Genomic DNA, 16,033 nt, shown 5'->3' with positions numbered 1-16,033 from the left:
TCCCTTTCTTAACTGGGGATCTGCACAGCCACCCTCTCATCTCTGCTCCAGTCTCCCCAAAGCTGAGCAGACCCCGCCATGGGGCCCAGCGGGCTCTGCAAGCCCCACCAGGGCCCATGGGGCAGCTCACCCCCAGCTTTCCTCTTTCTTTATCATCCCCCATGTACCACTTTTAGCTCCTTTACCATCTCCCTCTTGCTCCAGGCACTCCCAGATCCCATCCCCCCATCCCAGGTTGGATTCTGCCCCGACACCCCCAGAGACTGGAGTGGGGAGGGAAATGCCACCCTGCCCTGTGTCCTCCACACCAGCCCTTCTCAGCACCTTCCCCCGTTTTGGGAGCAGCGATCCCACTGGGGGTTTACAGACAGTTGGGGCTGGCTATTTAAGTTTATGCCCTTGATTTTTTGGGGGGCGGGGGGGTTTCCACCCCCATAAACCTTTCCATTGTGTAAAAAAAAAAAATAGGAAAAGAAGATATTAAAAACCAACAAACAGGGAAAGGAGAAAGGAGCAAGTCAGTGGTTTAGAGAAAGCAACAGCACCTTTGGAGACTATTAAATTAACATCAAACAGGATTAATCAGCGGATCCACAAAGCTCAAAGCTGGGGGAGGGAGGGGAGAAAAGAAAACCAAAATGAACAAAAATGGGGAGGGGAGGAATAAATCCCCTGGTAAATAGGGAGATAAAAAGGCTGAGAATTAATAACACAGAGAGAGTGAAGGTGGAGAGGGCTGCAGACCTGGCAAGGAGCGCACGTCCTCGTTTCGTCCATCAGCAGGAGTTATGGGCATAGCAGCGGGCAGGCTTGCACTGGCATTCAGAGAGTTAAAAGCATTGGCACTGAGAGGTGAGCGCTCTTCCCACTGCTCGTCATATTTACCCATTAGGGCTTTCCTAATTATTGCCTCCAACCCCATGTTGGTACTGGAATTCTCTTGGACCGACTGGCTCCTACAACTGATTAGCCCTGGGAGATACGGGAGAGGGAGGAGAGAGGGGATGGGAGATGGGGGGGAGCCAAATGAGAAGAAAGATGGGGGGGACGGGGAAAGGGGGAGAAAGGAGACAAGGGAGAAGGGAAGAAACAAACAGTCAGCACATTCTCGCAAAGCAACAAACTTTGTCATCTTGTTCTTTAAAGCGCTGTGATGCACCCGTCCTCCTCCTCCTCCCGCTCCATCCCGCCCCAGGGCTCGGCGGGGGCTGGCGGTGGGACGGATGGGGCTCACTCTGGGGTCTGGGTTTTGGGAGGGTTCCCCAGGGCCAGGGATAAGGGTTTGTCGCAGAGCCCCAGGGAGCATCTCCAAGGAGCAGGGGCTGCGCTCCCAACCCGGCCAGGGTCGGCACGGGGGCAGGAGGAGAGTCATTGGATGTGGGGTCACTGGGGTCCATATGCACACGTAGCAACGGTCAGTGTGCCAGGAATTTGGAGGCTGGGGAGGTTTCCCATTAAGGAAGTCAGGGAAGGAAGGAGGAGTACCCCACAAAAACACCTGATGAGAAAGAAGTGCCTGGATTTGGCTCTGGGGTGAGAGGATGCAAGCAGCTGCCAGAGCTGCCTGCGTGGGTCGGGCTACACGGGGAGAGGGGAGTGTCCTGTTGTCCCTCCTCGTGCTCTCTGCAAGCCCCCTGCCCACTGCCCCAGCCCCCCTTCCCCCCAGGCTGGGTTCCCACGGGGACCAGGGCCCCCCGGGCTGAGTGGGACAGGATGCAGAGGCGAAGTGTCCGCGTGGTTGTGAGTCTCAAGCCATGCAGTTATGGAGCAGCACCGCACAGGGACCAGAGGCTCAGCCACGCCACCGTCATTCCCGGGGTGGCAGTTACAGGGAACAAGCAAGGGCAAAATACAGACACAAAACTGCCAGGCCCCCCCCGCTGACCCCATCCTGGGGTGTTTGTTCTGGGATCGCTGCCCCTCTGCTTGGAAAGGGACAGATCCCAGGTTCCCGTAAACCTGCTTTGAACACTGGTCTTGCTGTAAACAGGCAGGGTCTTTCCTGATCCCCTCAAATCTCAGGTCCCACCTGGCTGCACCTGCTCACCCCAGCCGCTGACGCCAGCTCACTCCTCCCAAACTCATTTCCACTGGCGAGCAGTCCTACACCACTGGCCCTCCCTCCGCACCAAGCCCCTGCCCACAGCACCTCCTGCCCTTGGCTGTGGGAAAACTGCTGTTCTCCTACTTAAAACTGACTACCTGAAGGCATTCCTGCTGCAGGAGAGCATTAATCCTTAATTAATTAAGTACCAATTAGTATTCCTCAGTGGGGATTTGCTCCATTCATTTGTGAGCCCACCCGGACATGTCGCAGGTGGCAACAGTGTGACAGCTTCCCACTGACATTCCCCCTCGGGCTGGTCCTGGGCCTGAGCACTCCTCCAGCTCCCAAGAAAACACCTCCTCCTGCCCCAGCACCCCTCATCTCCCTTCCAGTCCTCAGCATCACCACTCTGCCCAACACAGGGTGCTGCTCTTGCCCCAGTTTGCTTTTGCAGCTGGCTCCTGCATCCTGCCCAGCCCGCAGTGACACAGATCCCACTGCCCACCCTCATGTTCCCCTTTGCCACTGCCCTCCCACCCACCCACAGGTGACCATAAGGTCCCATCATAGAGCAGGGTGCTCTCTCCTGGTGTGAGTCCACCTTGCTAAGATGGTTTAACCCTCTGATGGCATCAGATGGCCAACCCTTGCTTGATCTTTAACCTCTTCTCAAACTCTGCCAGGCTTTCCAAGGAATTACACTGCCCTGTCTCCAACCCAGCAGCAGGGAGTTATGGTGTGTCCTGAGGCCTCTGCCTCCCAGCACCTGTTACACTTGGTCTTAAGGGAAAACAAAAATAGGAGATGCTTAAATCTACCGAGCCTCCTGCTCGCCATAGCTGTAAGCCCTGTGGGGAACGAGGTACAGGTATGTGGGGAGTTACCTGCTCCAGTAATCGCTGGCATGTTGAAAATCTCTGTCCCAGGCTGCCCCACATCTGGAGAAAAACAAAGAAGCTCTTCAGTATGGACAGAGCACATGCAGGTTAGTGGCAGGGAGGACCTGCCATGGCAGCCATGACAAGATTCCCATCTCTCTGTCATGGCACTCCCAACAGCAGCCAGCTCCCCCAGGCACAGGCGTGGGTCTGTGGGTGCTGGCTGGGACCAGGGATAACTCCCAGTGCCTCTGGGAGATCCACAGCGGGCACCTACACCAGGAGGGAAAGGGCAAAATAACAGAGCCCAGAAAGCCAGGGCAATGTCTTTGTGCTCAGTGCTGGCCTCCCTCCCTTCCTCCCTCCTGTCCTTGGGATTACAAGCTCCATGAAGCCAAATCCTCTCTCCTGCCTATGGGATTTTCAAAGGCCCAATGCCCCCTATGCATGGAGCAGGTCTGGGCAGTGGAGAGGGCGAGGAGGAGGAGAAAAAATGTTAAATCAATATTTTCCCTCTTAGCTGAGCTGTTTGACTTGGATATTGCTTTCCTTAGAATAACAGAAATTCTCATCAAATAAGAGGTGTATCCAATTTCTATATATTTTTTCTTGATAAGGGAAAGTGTGGAAGGTCAGGGGGTTCAGCTACATGTCCCCAAAGGGGCATAACAATGCTGTTGGCTCATGGTAACATCATCCAGGATACGAGACAGCTCGGTCCCTCTTATCCGATGCAGCTGTTGTAAGATGGATTCAAATTGAATTAGTATTGACTGTATAATGCTGGGCTAAATTAAATTATGATCCTATCTACTCTATTAGCGGTTAATGAATGAACGGGCTGAATTTCTAATCTGAGCCAGCCTGGTTAGTTTTACAGAGCTGCACCAATATTGATGTAGGGCTTAAAGTAAGGTTGAGGAGAGATGCATCTCAAGGAGGAAGGATTCAGCTTGGCTGGCCAGTCATTAAAATATCAATTGCTCTTAAGTCTCCTCCATGCTCAGCTCATTATTTCCTTCCTACTTAGGTTATCTGGTGTGGGTGGGATTGACAGCCTCAGAGCATGGAGACTGGGGTGGGAAGTCTCCCATTGCCTCCCCAGATGCACACAGTCACTGCTGGCACCAGTACAGAGCATTCTAGGAAACATTTGGACCTTATACTTCACAGAATCCCAGACTATTCTGAATTGGAAGGGACCCACAAGGACCATTGAGTCGGACTTCAGCGCAGACAGAGCTGGCTGGGAGCTCCCAGCCCTTTAACACAGCAGCACCCATTCCCAAATCTCCTTTGCTTCATGTGTCCTTGAGGCTTCTCCTCCCCTGGTGCCTTGCATTCGCCTCCCCCCAGGTTCTTACTGTATTCTGTCTCGTTTTTGTTGGTCGTGCTGAGCTTCTTGATGATCTCCTGTTTCTTGGACTTCACCATGGCAGAGTTGCTCTCAGTCAGCTTGCTGAAGAAAGCTGGACGCTGAGTGTTGTTTCCTGGGGACTTGGACCCCATCCTGCAGAGCAGAAGACCACTGGAAACCTCTGAAACTCCACTGTACAAAGTCCTACCTAAAGAGCCTCTTCCCTCAGTGCTCAGGATCAGGCTGGGAGCTCCTGGGATACTCAGCACCTCCAACCTGTCTCCCTATCCCAATAATAAACATACCCCACGGTATTGAAAAGCTGCTACAAGTACAGCACCCTGGGACGGGACACTGCTTGGGGCAGCAAGGAAAGCAGCCTGGGCCAGGGCCGGATGGGACATCCCCATGCCCAGGTACCCCCAGCGCCCGCTCCCGGGCCGTACCTCTGGTCCATGGGCTCTCCCTCGCGGAACAGGACGGGGTACGGGGCGCCCTTGGCGTGTTCCGCTTCTCCCACGCCGTCTGGTGGAGACACCGGCTCGATACAGCTGTCCGGCCCCCCGGCCGCCGCCTTGCCCTGCTCCGGGGACCTGGGCAGCAATGGGGACAGGCCGTCGTTTCCCTGCAACAGCCCCTGGCCCTGTGCAGCAGCTCGGGGTTGGGAGGGGAGAAGGACTCCTGGAGCTTTTCAGCACGGGCTGGAGGGAGAGTGTGGTTTGGGCAGGCAGAGCTGGGCTGAGCTGAGCCCTGGGCCTGATCCCCTGACAGTGGGGACAGCTGAGACATCCCAAACAGAGCAGCCCAGGAGGGACCTGCTGGTGGCAGGGACACATGGATCCCTGTGGAGAGCTGTGACATTAACCTTTTGGGGACACTGCATCTGATTCTCAGTATTTGTGAACACAGCGGAGGCAGAACCCGCCACCTCCCATCCTCCTTGTCAGGGCCACACAGGAGCTGGGTGGTTGCAGGAGGGGGCCTGGAGCTGGGGCAGCTTAGAGAGGATCAATACTGGCCCCTGATGCCTGCCCGTGGCCAGACCCTGGAAGACAGCTAGGCTCGAGTCTGCGAGGAATTCCTCACGGCGAGTTCTGGGAATTTACGTCTTTGTTCTTTCTGTGGTTTCTCTTTTTTCCCCAGTTTTTTTCATCACTGGGTGGTCAGGGCTGGGCTCTTTTCCTTCATGTTATAAAGCCAACTCCAGGATCAGGCAGAGCTGGGACAAATAATCCCATTTACTGACAAGGCACCACTCATTCCTGGATACATCTGGGTGGGTGTTTAGGTGGAAAGACAGACCCATTTTTAAATTCCATACAACAGTAATCAGACCTGCCTTGTAGCAGCACAGGGATTTGAAAGTGACTTTAAAACAAATATAGGTGGTGCCTGAAATGAACAATTCTAGTTGTCAGGGCACGTGTGTCTAGTAAACTTCTTATTCACTGAGAAAGATGTAGATAAAATTAACTTTGAACCAATGGAAAACATGTTGCTTCAGGTTTTTTGGAATCATCTCTGGTCAGGGACTGAGAACAGTGACAGGACAAGAGGCAACATGCACACAAACAAAACGTGAAATTCCATCCCAACACAAGAAGACCATTTTTCCTGTGAGAGTGCTGAAATGCTCGGACAGACTGGCCAGAAAAGTGTTGTCTCCATCAGTGGAGATATTCTGAACCCAACTGGCCATGACCCAGGGACAACCTGCTCAAGAGGACAGTGCTGGGCTGGATGATCTTGAGAGATCCCTTCCCACCTAAACTATCCTGTGACACCGGCCGAATTGGGAAGGGAATTATGCATGGACTCTAAGAGGGTCTAAAGAGCATCTCTAGGACAACAGCAGTGGCAAGAGGCACCACCCCAGGGGAAAGATGCCCAGATCAGAAAGGAGTTGGGCTGTGTAAGCAGGGAATACGCCCAGCACCAAGCTGAGGAGAGCAACGCCTGCCCTGTGCACCACCTCACCGCGGTGCCAGGTAGCCAAGGGCACCCGCCCGACTTCCCCTGAGCCACCTGGGTCCATCTGAGCTCAGACTGGCACAAGCCCACCTGTGCCAGCTTGGGTTGACCTCTGAGCTCACCTTTTGCCCCCTTCGTTCTGCGGGGAGATGCGCGAGGCCGCCGTGTGCTCCTGCTGCTGCAGGTAGGCCTCGCTGGGGGTGCGGCGCAGGTCCAGCACCGGGCACGCCGCCCCGGGGAACGAATACACCGGGGCCTGGATGTGGGAGTTGAGCTGCTGCGGGTGATGGCGTGTGTAGTCCTGCGTGATGACCTCCTGGGGAAGAAACCTGAGTCAGAAATGGAGCTGGTTTTGACCTTCGTCCTGCTGGGCCCAACTAAGAGGGTGAGCAGGAGGGAAACAGGCTGGTTTGACCCTGCAGATGGAACTTCTGCCTCCTGTCTGCAACAGCTCTCGTGACGGGCTTCTTGGGGACACAAAACCCGGGCTGAACACCCCTGATGCCCCCTGCTCTTCAGCCCCCAACTACAGGAATTGAGGTCTCCAGCATCACTTTCAGCCCATCCCCACCAGACATGTTTCACTGAGCTCTTCCCTCCTCCCTGGAGCCCCAGCAGGAGGGTGAGGGGGGTGAATGAGGTTGGTTAGTTACACTGATGTGCTGGGCCAGCGTGACCACCCGCTGGTTCATGCCCTTGATGCTCTGGCTGGACTGCAGGGGCTGGCACTGGGGGCCGTCGGGCTGCCGCAGGTGCTGCAGGTGAGCGGCTTCGGGAGCCGAGGCCTTCAGCGAGCCTGGGGGGCACCAAGAAGAGAGCAGGAATGAGATGACATCTGTGTCCCCTTCCTTGAATGCCATCCCAACACTGGAGCATGGTCAGCTCGGGCTCTCCTGCGCCAGCTCCTGTTCTCACCTTGCTGCTTCTGCCTCAGGTCATGCTCCCCATGCCCCTTCTCTGTGTCCTGCAGCAGCTTGGCCCCTTTCTCATGGGACAGGCTGGGCGAGCTCACGGGACTCACTGCTTCCATCCGCTCGGGGCTGTAGCCTCCATGATAGCCTGAGGAAATGGAAGGGAGTTAAAACCAGGGGCTCACTTCGCTTTTCCCTAGCACTGCTGCACCATCGCTTGTGGGTACAGCCACATGTTCAGCAAAATGGGGGGAAAAAAGAGATGAAGGAAGACCTGGCAGGTCACACTGAAGGGCCACCTCCAATGTCCAGCTGTGGTGGTGGCTGCTGTGAAGAGGTGATGTCTTATTCCTGCAGAGCTGGACACTCTGCAGCTCTCAGGGCCAGCATGAGAGCCAGGGACCAACTGCAACCTCTGCAGGTTCACAACTTGTTCCTCTATTTTCTCCACCCACTGAAACCCCCACTATGCCCGGAGGGACAGCGATGCCCAGAGAGAGTGGAGAGGTGGCTGCACAAGAGGTCTCCAAGTGCATTACAAAGCAAAGCCCAGCATGGCCAGGACCAGGGACTTGAAAACTGGATGTGAGGCCCTGGAGAGCCCAGATGCCACTCCAGAGACACTGGATTCACAAACCGCAGGGGCAAAATTTGACTGTTCTCGGCATTTTAATGCCTTTCATAGACTCATAGAACCATTTAGGCCAGAAAGACCTCTAAGCTCATTGAGTCCAACCATGAACCTACCACTGGCAAGTCCACCAAGTCCCATCCCTGGGTTATAGGAAGGGGAGTGGGGCAGAAACTTGCAGTGCTGATGGCCAAGGCAGATGCTGCAACTTGAAGATGGGGTCCCACCAAATCCCCACAGGCTGCTTGTTGCTTCTGCATGCTGGTAGAAGCCTGGATGAATGCTCTGGCTGAAGGTTGGTCCCATCAAGAATGACCCAGACCTTGAAATCCATCCCCCTCCCTGCACTTTCCATTGGAGTAACTAATCCCAGTGCTTTTGTGTCTTACACAAGATTCCAATTAGGTGGTTCTTGTGGTCTGCTCTGGAAACAGCTGCTGAGCACGGCTGGGTCGAGTGATCCCAGGACAGCCATGTCCATGGTGCCCACCTTGGGCAGCATCCAGCACTGGAACCCTGAGTCAGGTCACCCTGAGCACAGGGACCCCATCCAAGCTGAGACCCAAAAAGTCCTCTGAGACCCTGCAGCTCACGAGCAGGGAGGTGTTTGTCTGGTGGCCAGCAGCCTTGTCACGCTCACAGTCCCAGTTCTCCACTTTGCTCATTTGATTTATTACCCACAACTGCTCCTTACAGACTGCCTGGGAACTTCTAAGGATGGGGAAATCGAAATTAGCAAATGGCTATTGTCTGTAAAAAGCAATACCAGGAACTGGACAACATTTGCAAAACAGGACTTGGCAACGGGAAAAACTAAAAGAGGGTGGGAGAAGGGAAGATCCTTAAAACACAAAAATAAAGTCTGGAATAACAAAACGACCAGGAAGCAGAGGGACAAGCATGCTTGGGGAGGTGATGGAGCCAATATCCAGAACGTGCAACTAAAAATAAAAAATAATGAAATAAAATGGGTGTCAGGCCACAGCTCTCTCACCTCTGCCCTCCAATTTGTGACCCTCACTACTGGAGTCATGACTCAGCGAGCCTCCTTCTCGCTGCCCCTTATCACAAGACATTTGGCGCGAGATAATCCCATCTATGAAGTTGGCTGCTGTCGTGGTGGTCTTACCGAGTGCTCGGAGCTCCTGATCCTGCATGGAAAAGCGTTTGCTTTGACTCTTTTCTCTACTGTGCTGCTCGGAGCCTGAGGCTGCGTGCTGCTGGTCCAGAGGGTGGTGGTGCTGCTGGCTTTTCCCCTGTCCTCTGCCATAGTGATGAGAAGACGCAGGTCCGGAGGCAGGCAAAGGTCTCGACTCCATGGCTTTGATGGGGGAAGGCGACTGTTCGAGGTTGGCCCCACTGGGCAGCTTTGAGGTGTAGACGTTGTTGTCAGTCTGGGCTCGTTCTGTCTTGGCTTCCCGCACCCTCGAGGCCTCTTTCTGCAGGATGGCCGGGTCCAGCGGGGCCGCGTAGCCATCGGCCGCACTGAGGGAGGAGCGCAGGGTGGAGGCCGAGGGGAAGGCGGCAGAGCGGATCGGTGACGTGGTAGTGGTGGAGGAGGATCTGGAAGGAAATGAAGACAAGGCCAAGATGAGAGAAGCACATGGAGAAAGGGAATGCTGTTAGCCAGAGCCTCAGCGTCCAGCCTTGCCCTGGCTGAGCTCCTTCCAGGCCTCCTGAGTGGAGGGTTGGCCCATGCAGGGCCAGGGAAGAGGGCTTGGATAGAGCCTCCACCACAGTAACTGGCCACAGGATATTGGGCCTGAATGCATTGACTGGAGAACATAAAACCCATGGACAGGTCCCAGAGACCTTGGTAATTCCACCATCAGGCAATCTTCAGCAAGAGGAGCAGTACCTGTACTTGGGCCCAGGCACAATTCTACGTTATTTCCTGGTAGCAGGAAAAGCCACCATGAAAAGCCAAAGAATTGGGGCACCAAAATGTGCCTCTCCCCATCACAACTTCCCTTGAAATCCCAATCCTGTTCCCACTGAGAATGAAGGGAAAACAACTCTCACTCCTTCCTCTCAGAGGTGTTCATAAATTAAGTTATGGTGCAGGCATCCAGGCAGGCACTGGAAACCATGGTGGGGGGGAACATACCGTAGGACGGAAGGGGTGGGGGTCTCCGAGGAGATGATCTTCATGCTCGTGTTGTGGAGCACGCTGGGGCGCTGCTGGATGGTCTCGTGGGTGCGGGGTGAGACGGGAGAGTGCTGGTGGCTGTGGGAGTGGGAGGACGAACGGCTGCTGGACTGCTCTGTACCTGGGGAGAGCACAAGGAAAGGCTTCTTTAGCTCTCTGCCCAACAGCCCTAACCCTACCTCCACCCAGCACTGGCCCCAAAGTGTGGTGCTGGACTCCTCCCCAGCCTACCTGGTCTCCAGATGGGCGCGTGCTCCACCGTGGTGGAGGCTAGGATGGATTTTTCACGCTCCCTCTCTCGTTCCCTCTCCCGCTCCCGTTCCCGTTCAGACACCGATGATCCTGACTGTTTGGTCATGTGCGTGGGTCCTCCTGAAACCCAGTGAGAAAGGCAGTGAGAGAGCTGCAGACACAGCAATTCCCCCCAGGAATGCTGCCTGCTCTGCACATCGCTGTGTCTGCAGAGCAGATAAGGAATGGCTCCATCCAAGGTCACCTGGAGCAGGACAGACGAGGGCAACCAGCGCAACAAAACCCAGACAAATCATGGAATAGCTGTCCTGGCGCCGTCTCCAGGTTATGACCTTCCACAGCGCTGTTTGCTTTGGGGAAGAAGGGGAAAAAGCAAGGAAGCCCTCAACAAGCAGGAAGAGAGAGAGTCAGTGGACTGGTCCCTGAGTGAGAATTAATTTGGAGTCTCCCCATCTGCCCTAGCATGCTGAGCCCATGGCCTTGCATTGGTTACGAGCATCCTGCTCAACCGTTTTTCCCATTGGAAAAGCAACCTGCAGCATTACCTGGGGACAGAGGGGAGCTGCTGTGCCGGCTGCCGAAGGTCTGGGGGGGTCCAGGGATGTAGGTGATGCGGTCCATGGTGGTGGCAGAGGTGCCAGGGGTAGGGGGCACGAGGACGGGCAAGTGTGGCACTTGGGACAGGTCGATGATGCCTGGAGAGAGAGAAGCGAGAGGGCTGTCAGGACAACACCGAGCTGCTGCACCTTGGCCATGCTGGAGCTGGCAGTGCCAGCCTGACCCAGCCTCCTCCTCCCATACTGCTCCCAAACCCCTGGACAGTGCTGTGCTGGGAGGACCTGCTGCATAGTTGAGGGCGAGGGAGGGCTCCCGGGGTGACAGCCCGCGCAGCATGTCCGCCCGCTGCGCCATGGCCGTGGCTGCGGCGTTGTGGTGCATCTGCTGCGACGTGATGTAGTCGTTGATGATGGTCTGGCGGTTCTCCATGGCCGCCGTGTCCGGGTAGCCCCGGATGAGGTACGGGGGGTACAGGTGTGGGTACGTGGGGCTCGGAGCCAGATGCCTTGGCAGGTAGTAAGCAGCAGCTGGGAGAGAAAAGGATACAGATGTGAAGCCTCAGAGGCCTCAGGCTTTTGGAGGATAACAAGGAAAATAACAGACTGTGCCCCCAGCTGAGGTACCTGCTTCCAGTTGGATTCCCCTCGGGATGGCGGCGGGGTCAAAAGGCAGTGGGATGTGTCCTCGGTACAGATCCACCCCGCTGACGCCGCGGAGCAGGTGCTCGTACGGGGAGATGGGGTGGTGGTGGTCAGGCACGGGGGCGTGCGGAGACTTGGAGTTGGTGAGCTCTCTCGATGTGGGGGTGATCTTTCTGTCCTGGGACACTGGCTTCCCAGCAGTGATGCTCCCTGCAGAGAGCAGAAGGAAATGAGTCAGAGACTGAGCACTGCGGCCAAGCCATGTCCCCGAGGGATGCCTGCAGCCAAGCATGTCCCACAGGGACAATCATAGCTACCCTGAACTCAAGGGACCTTTCCCTCCTCCCTGCACTGCCATGCCCTGTTACACCACCAAGGTCGAGATGGGCCAAATCCCAACTGCCCCTTGGGAGAGAGGCCTTTCCCAAATCGTCCCTCCACCCCAGCACATCCATGCTGGGCAATCTGTGCATCCACCCTGGCCTGCACAAGCAGCCGGTGGTGCAGCCTTGCTGCCACACTCTTCAGCACAAGGAGGTCACCGCCCATGTTAGTGAGAAGTGTGAACATCTCCCACCCAGCCTCCCAAGCACTGCTTTCCTGTCCGCCTATGGAAAAAAGAGTGCTATGGGCCACTGCTGGGACAGGGAAGACACTTTTGAAACACCAATGGCTTCACCAGCCACAGCCCAAGTCTCCCTTTGGTTACCCTTGTGCAGGCAAAGCGCCCTCACTTCAACAGTGTGAGCACCCCCAGGAAGGGCGCTGAGCCCCAGCTGTCCCTGGCAGCCACCCCAGTGCCGTGAGTCAGCCGTGGGCGTGGGGTGCTGGGAAGAACGGGTTCAACAGGCACCTGCTGGGAACTGCTTGGGCAGGTGGGGTCAGCAGCCGCCTCCCACGCACCTCACCTGCTCGGTTGTTAGAAATCTTACCATCAAATAAAAGGTTTGCCAAGTACCTTCGTGCTGCCGTGGTGTGGACTCCCGTGTGGAGACTGGAGACCCTCTGTGCAAGTGGCTGCTGAAGGCCGTGCTGTGCCCTGCCTGGTGGTCCTCATAGCTGAGGGCACTTTGGTGGGGCTTGCCCGGCTCGGGTACAATCACAGGAGCCCCTCTGGCAATGGAGCCACCCGAGTTTGTCACAGGGCTTGGCCTGTTTTTCAGGCTCTCTTCGTAAGCTCTTTCCAGATTCCTCGGGTCTTGGATGACATCCAGAGAATGCACAGAGTGAAAAGTCCTGCCGGGACTGCCGATGATGGAGCGCACATCGTGCTTTTTGGTACTCGAGGAGGAAGAGCCGCTGTCATACTTCAGCGGGGTACCCTGGGGGCAGAAGGCACAGGGGACATCAAAGGGGTGTTGAACAGAAGGAGCCCAGTGACTGCATCCCACAGAGTCTCAGCAGGACTCAGGATACCTCATTCAGTGGGTCAATACATAAAGTTTCCTCAGTCAAATGGCCAACAGCCATTGGCAAAGCAGAGATAACCACTCGGCACAGGGCAGGGTGCAGGGCCCATCCTGCACATCTTGCTGTGCTCCAACAAGATGATGATGAGTCACTGCTGAAGGCTGGCTGTGCCCATCACGCCTCTCTCCTGCACACACTGTGAAATGGGATAGGACTACAAGGTGCCATGGGAACCCTGCAAATATTTGGAGACCAACAGGAGATAGCATGCCATCCTAACTACTGGCCCTGCTGGGTTGCCACTTGCCCATGAAGGGAGGAGACCAAGTTTATGTGCACCCAGAGTCACAGTGGTGAGGGCACCAAGTTGACTCTGCCTTTGAAAAAGAGGGAAGTGCATCCTCTTTTGTTTACACATCTGGATGGATCACTGCTTTCTTAAGGTGCCAGGGGTTCCCTAGGTTTTGTATTTATCTGCTGGGAAGGATTATAGGATGGTTTGGATTGGAAGGGATCCCTTCAAAGGATGGGGCAAGACAACCTGTACCCAAGCAGAGAGTCCACTCTTACCAGTAATGCAACCCAAAGCTGTCTCTGCTCTCCTTTTACCTTGGGAATGGCTCCCAGGATCTGTGCAAGGACAGCAGTCTGAGCAGGACTGACCTCATCCACTGCTCACTCCATACTCACCTGTGTGATGGAACCTTCCTTCAGAGGTCTCGTCAGAGAGATGTCTGGTGTCCGCCTCAGCTCCTCCCGGGGAATCTCATGGATTGATCTTCCTGCTTCTTTCACCGTGGCTACCAGGTCTTCATGGGCTGATTTCATTTTCAGAGGAGTAAGGCCCTCGTGAGATCTGACCTTGTAGGCATCAGATAAGTCCCTTGGTGGAGTGTTTTCCCTCTTGAGCTGTTTGGCTTCTCTTCTGAGGTAGTCCTCATGGGCCTCCACATAGGACCGAGGTATTCCTGCAACCCCCAAGTAGATGATGGATGCAGAGGGTGATTCCCTAGGCAGACACTGGACTCCCAGTCCCCGTGCAGATGCTCACTTCAAGGGGGTCTCTAGTTAACATGTGGAACTCAGGGACTGGTACCCAGCTGAGCCCACAGAACAGCTATACTGCTAATGATCCACCTCACATGTACCAGCACTTTCTGGACCCATTTCACACTTATTTCAACCTGCTTCATGAGAATCACTGACAATTTTGTCCCTGACTTTGGCAGAATTTAGCTTGGCAGAAGCTGAGCAAGACTGAAAATATCTCTGAGCACAAAGGAGGGGCTGCAAAGACCTGCAGCTGGACCTTGTGTCCATCCTTGCTTCCTCCTGTCCTACCCCTACAAGGAGAACAAGGGGCCATGCATGTGAGATGCCTCCCCTGTCCGTGCCCATCTCGTGCTTGCAGGCTTTACCTTGTGTAATCGAGCCCCGCATATGATGCTGCTCCTTTAGGTTATGGGGACTGTGTCGGTCTGGAGGGATCGCTCGACCCATGAGACCTAGAACGGATCCAAGAGGGAAAGTGGGGCTGTGACACAGGAGTTCATTTACAATTAATACATGACAGTGTTACCAAGAATACCGGGGACAAAAACACCAACAATTTCTAAATTATTTGTTTTCCCTCTTTTTTAAAAATGTGCATCTTTTTTTTGTATTCCTGAAGCTGGTCTGTCAGGACAGACACTCAAGACAAACAGGCCACTCTACATCCCTTGTTTTCCCATGCTGGTCAGATGCTGTCAGACTCAAACCACTGCCAGAACACTGGCACAGGAAGATGCATCACGTAGACGAGGTCTCCACACGTCACTAACATAACACAGGGGAAAGGTTTCATCCAGACCCACCTTCAATGCTGGTAGATAAGGTATCCCGGGCTGATAAGCCCCGGCTGATCCTCCCCTCCATCATATCATAGGTCCGCTTAGTTCCTGTGGTCTCATGCGAAGCTCCCGAGCTCCTGCTGTCTTCTTTGGGACACTGAGAAGCAGCAACTCCACCTGGGGGAGGGAACACCAAGAGGCACCACCATGAGCATGGAAAGTCAGCACGGGCCAAGAGAGGGTGTTTACTGCTGTTTGTGTGTGTTGCTGAGGGGTCAGATCCCATCCCGCCATCAGCCACCACTACGCAGTGCCAGAAACATCACAGGGGATTGACTTCCAGGAAATTCAGCTGGTGTTTTCTCCCCTCCCTGCCTGCCTCAGACTCCAGATCTGTGCCTCCCGCTTGAGTAGGAGCATCCACCCTGTCATGTCCCATTCCCTCCCTCCCTGGTGGGGCCATCCCATAGGCAGAAGAACAGCCTGGAGCCAGTGGGAGCAGCTGTAGTTCCACTGAACTTGGCTCTTTGGGTCTGGGGAGTTTTGTTTTTTTTCCCCGTTGTTTTGATTTTTGCTAGACACCTACTGTTTGGGATCTTGGCCAGCCTTAACATTTGCCGAGACACTCCCTGGGTGAGAAAATCAGGGAAAACGGAGGAGAAGCAAAGCTGAGAATGATTCCTTTGAAACAGCACTGAGCAGGACTGACAGAGCGAGCGCTAGAGTGAGGAGAGACCACCGACTGCCCCTGATCTGAACCTGGAGTGACAAGCAGCGGGCATCTGTCCTGAGCTACAGCCCCACCACCAGCACAGCCCTGCCCGTGCCAGGCAGCATCACGCCCACCCCGGGCAACGGGCACCCATCATGTGCAGCGAGCTGTGAATTCAGCAGCTTCTGATCCAGCTGAATGCCTCGGGTTTATGCCACGAGCTCCAAACAGGATGTCAGCTAGGAGAGACAAACGCCTCTGCCCATCATCCCTGGCCAGGCTGCCCTTGCCAAGGATCGCCAGTGCCCTAATCCTCCTCTTTGTGGGCAGAGAAGGCGGTTGTACAATTAGAGAAAGCAGGGAAGTTAAAAACATTCATTCTGTCGTGGACAATCAGGAAAAAACTCTTCCTTGGCAAAACCAGCAATTAATAAAATGGGATTATTACAACTTCACACCCACTGTTGGTTTCCGCAGTCAGCACCCACTCAATCCACAAAGTGTTTGGGGCTGTGTGTGGGGAAACAAGAGGGGGTCCGTGCCTGAGCTTTTGCTTCAGCTCCATTTGACAGGAGAAATCCGGGGGTGACATTCAGAATCAGCCAAGCACCGTGCGGGCGATGTGCCTGCACCCTGTCATCAAGGCACATCTGTTGCCACCAGCCCTTCTGCAGGAGGGGACGT

The 16,033-nt window shown here is 55.0% G+C and overlaps 1 protein-coding gene across 1 annotated transcript in view; it reads right to left on the bottom strand.

Annotated features, from left to right (window-relative positions):
• The window catches only part of NCOR2 (nuclear receptor corepressor 2), a 230,343-nt gene that overhangs the window by 3,344 nt on the left and 210,966 nt on the right, over window positions 1-16,033 (bottom strand). Inside the window, exons 29-45 of the mRNA XM_069031075.1 lie at window positions 14,662-14,814; window positions 14,224-14,310; window positions 13,496-13,773; window positions 12,354-12,717; window positions 11,378-11,605; window positions 11,036-11,281; window positions 10,742-10,891; window positions 10,176-10,316; window positions 9,903-10,065; window positions 8,925-9,358; window positions 7,169-7,312; window positions 6,907-7,049; window positions 6,376-6,569; window positions 4,729-4,875; window positions 4,290-4,435; window positions 2,932-2,985; window positions 745-972 (exon numbers count right to left, since the gene is read on the bottom strand). Of these exons, the coding sequence (XP_068887176.1) occupies window positions 745-972; window positions 2,932-2,985; window positions 4,290-4,435; window positions 4,729-4,875; window positions 6,376-6,569; window positions 6,907-7,049; window positions 7,169-7,312; window positions 8,925-9,358; window positions 9,903-10,065; window positions 10,176-10,316; window positions 10,742-10,891; window positions 11,036-11,281; window positions 11,378-11,605; window positions 12,354-12,717; window positions 13,496-13,773; window positions 14,224-14,310; window positions 14,662-14,814 (3,300 nt within the window). The remainder of the gene's footprint in view (window positions 1-744; window positions 973-2,931; window positions 2,986-4,289; window positions 4,436-4,728; window positions 4,876-6,375; window positions 6,570-6,906; window positions 7,050-7,168; window positions 7,313-8,924; window positions 9,359-9,902; window positions 10,066-10,175; window positions 10,317-10,741; window positions 10,892-11,035; window positions 11,282-11,377; window positions 11,606-12,353; window positions 12,718-13,495; window positions 13,774-14,223; window positions 14,311-14,661; window positions 14,815-16,033) is intronic.

Source organism: Aphelocoma coerulescens, chromosome 15 (genome assembly GCF_041296385.1).
Source record: "Aphelocoma coerulescens isolate FSJ_1873_10779 chromosome 15, UR_Acoe_1.0, whole genome shotgun sequence".
NCBI lineage: Eukaryota > Metazoa > Chordata > Aves > Passeriformes > Corvidae > Aphelocoma > Aphelocoma coerulescens.
The sequence above is the reverse complement of the archived record's forward strand: the minus strand, read 5'-3'. Positions and strand labels throughout refer to the sequence as shown.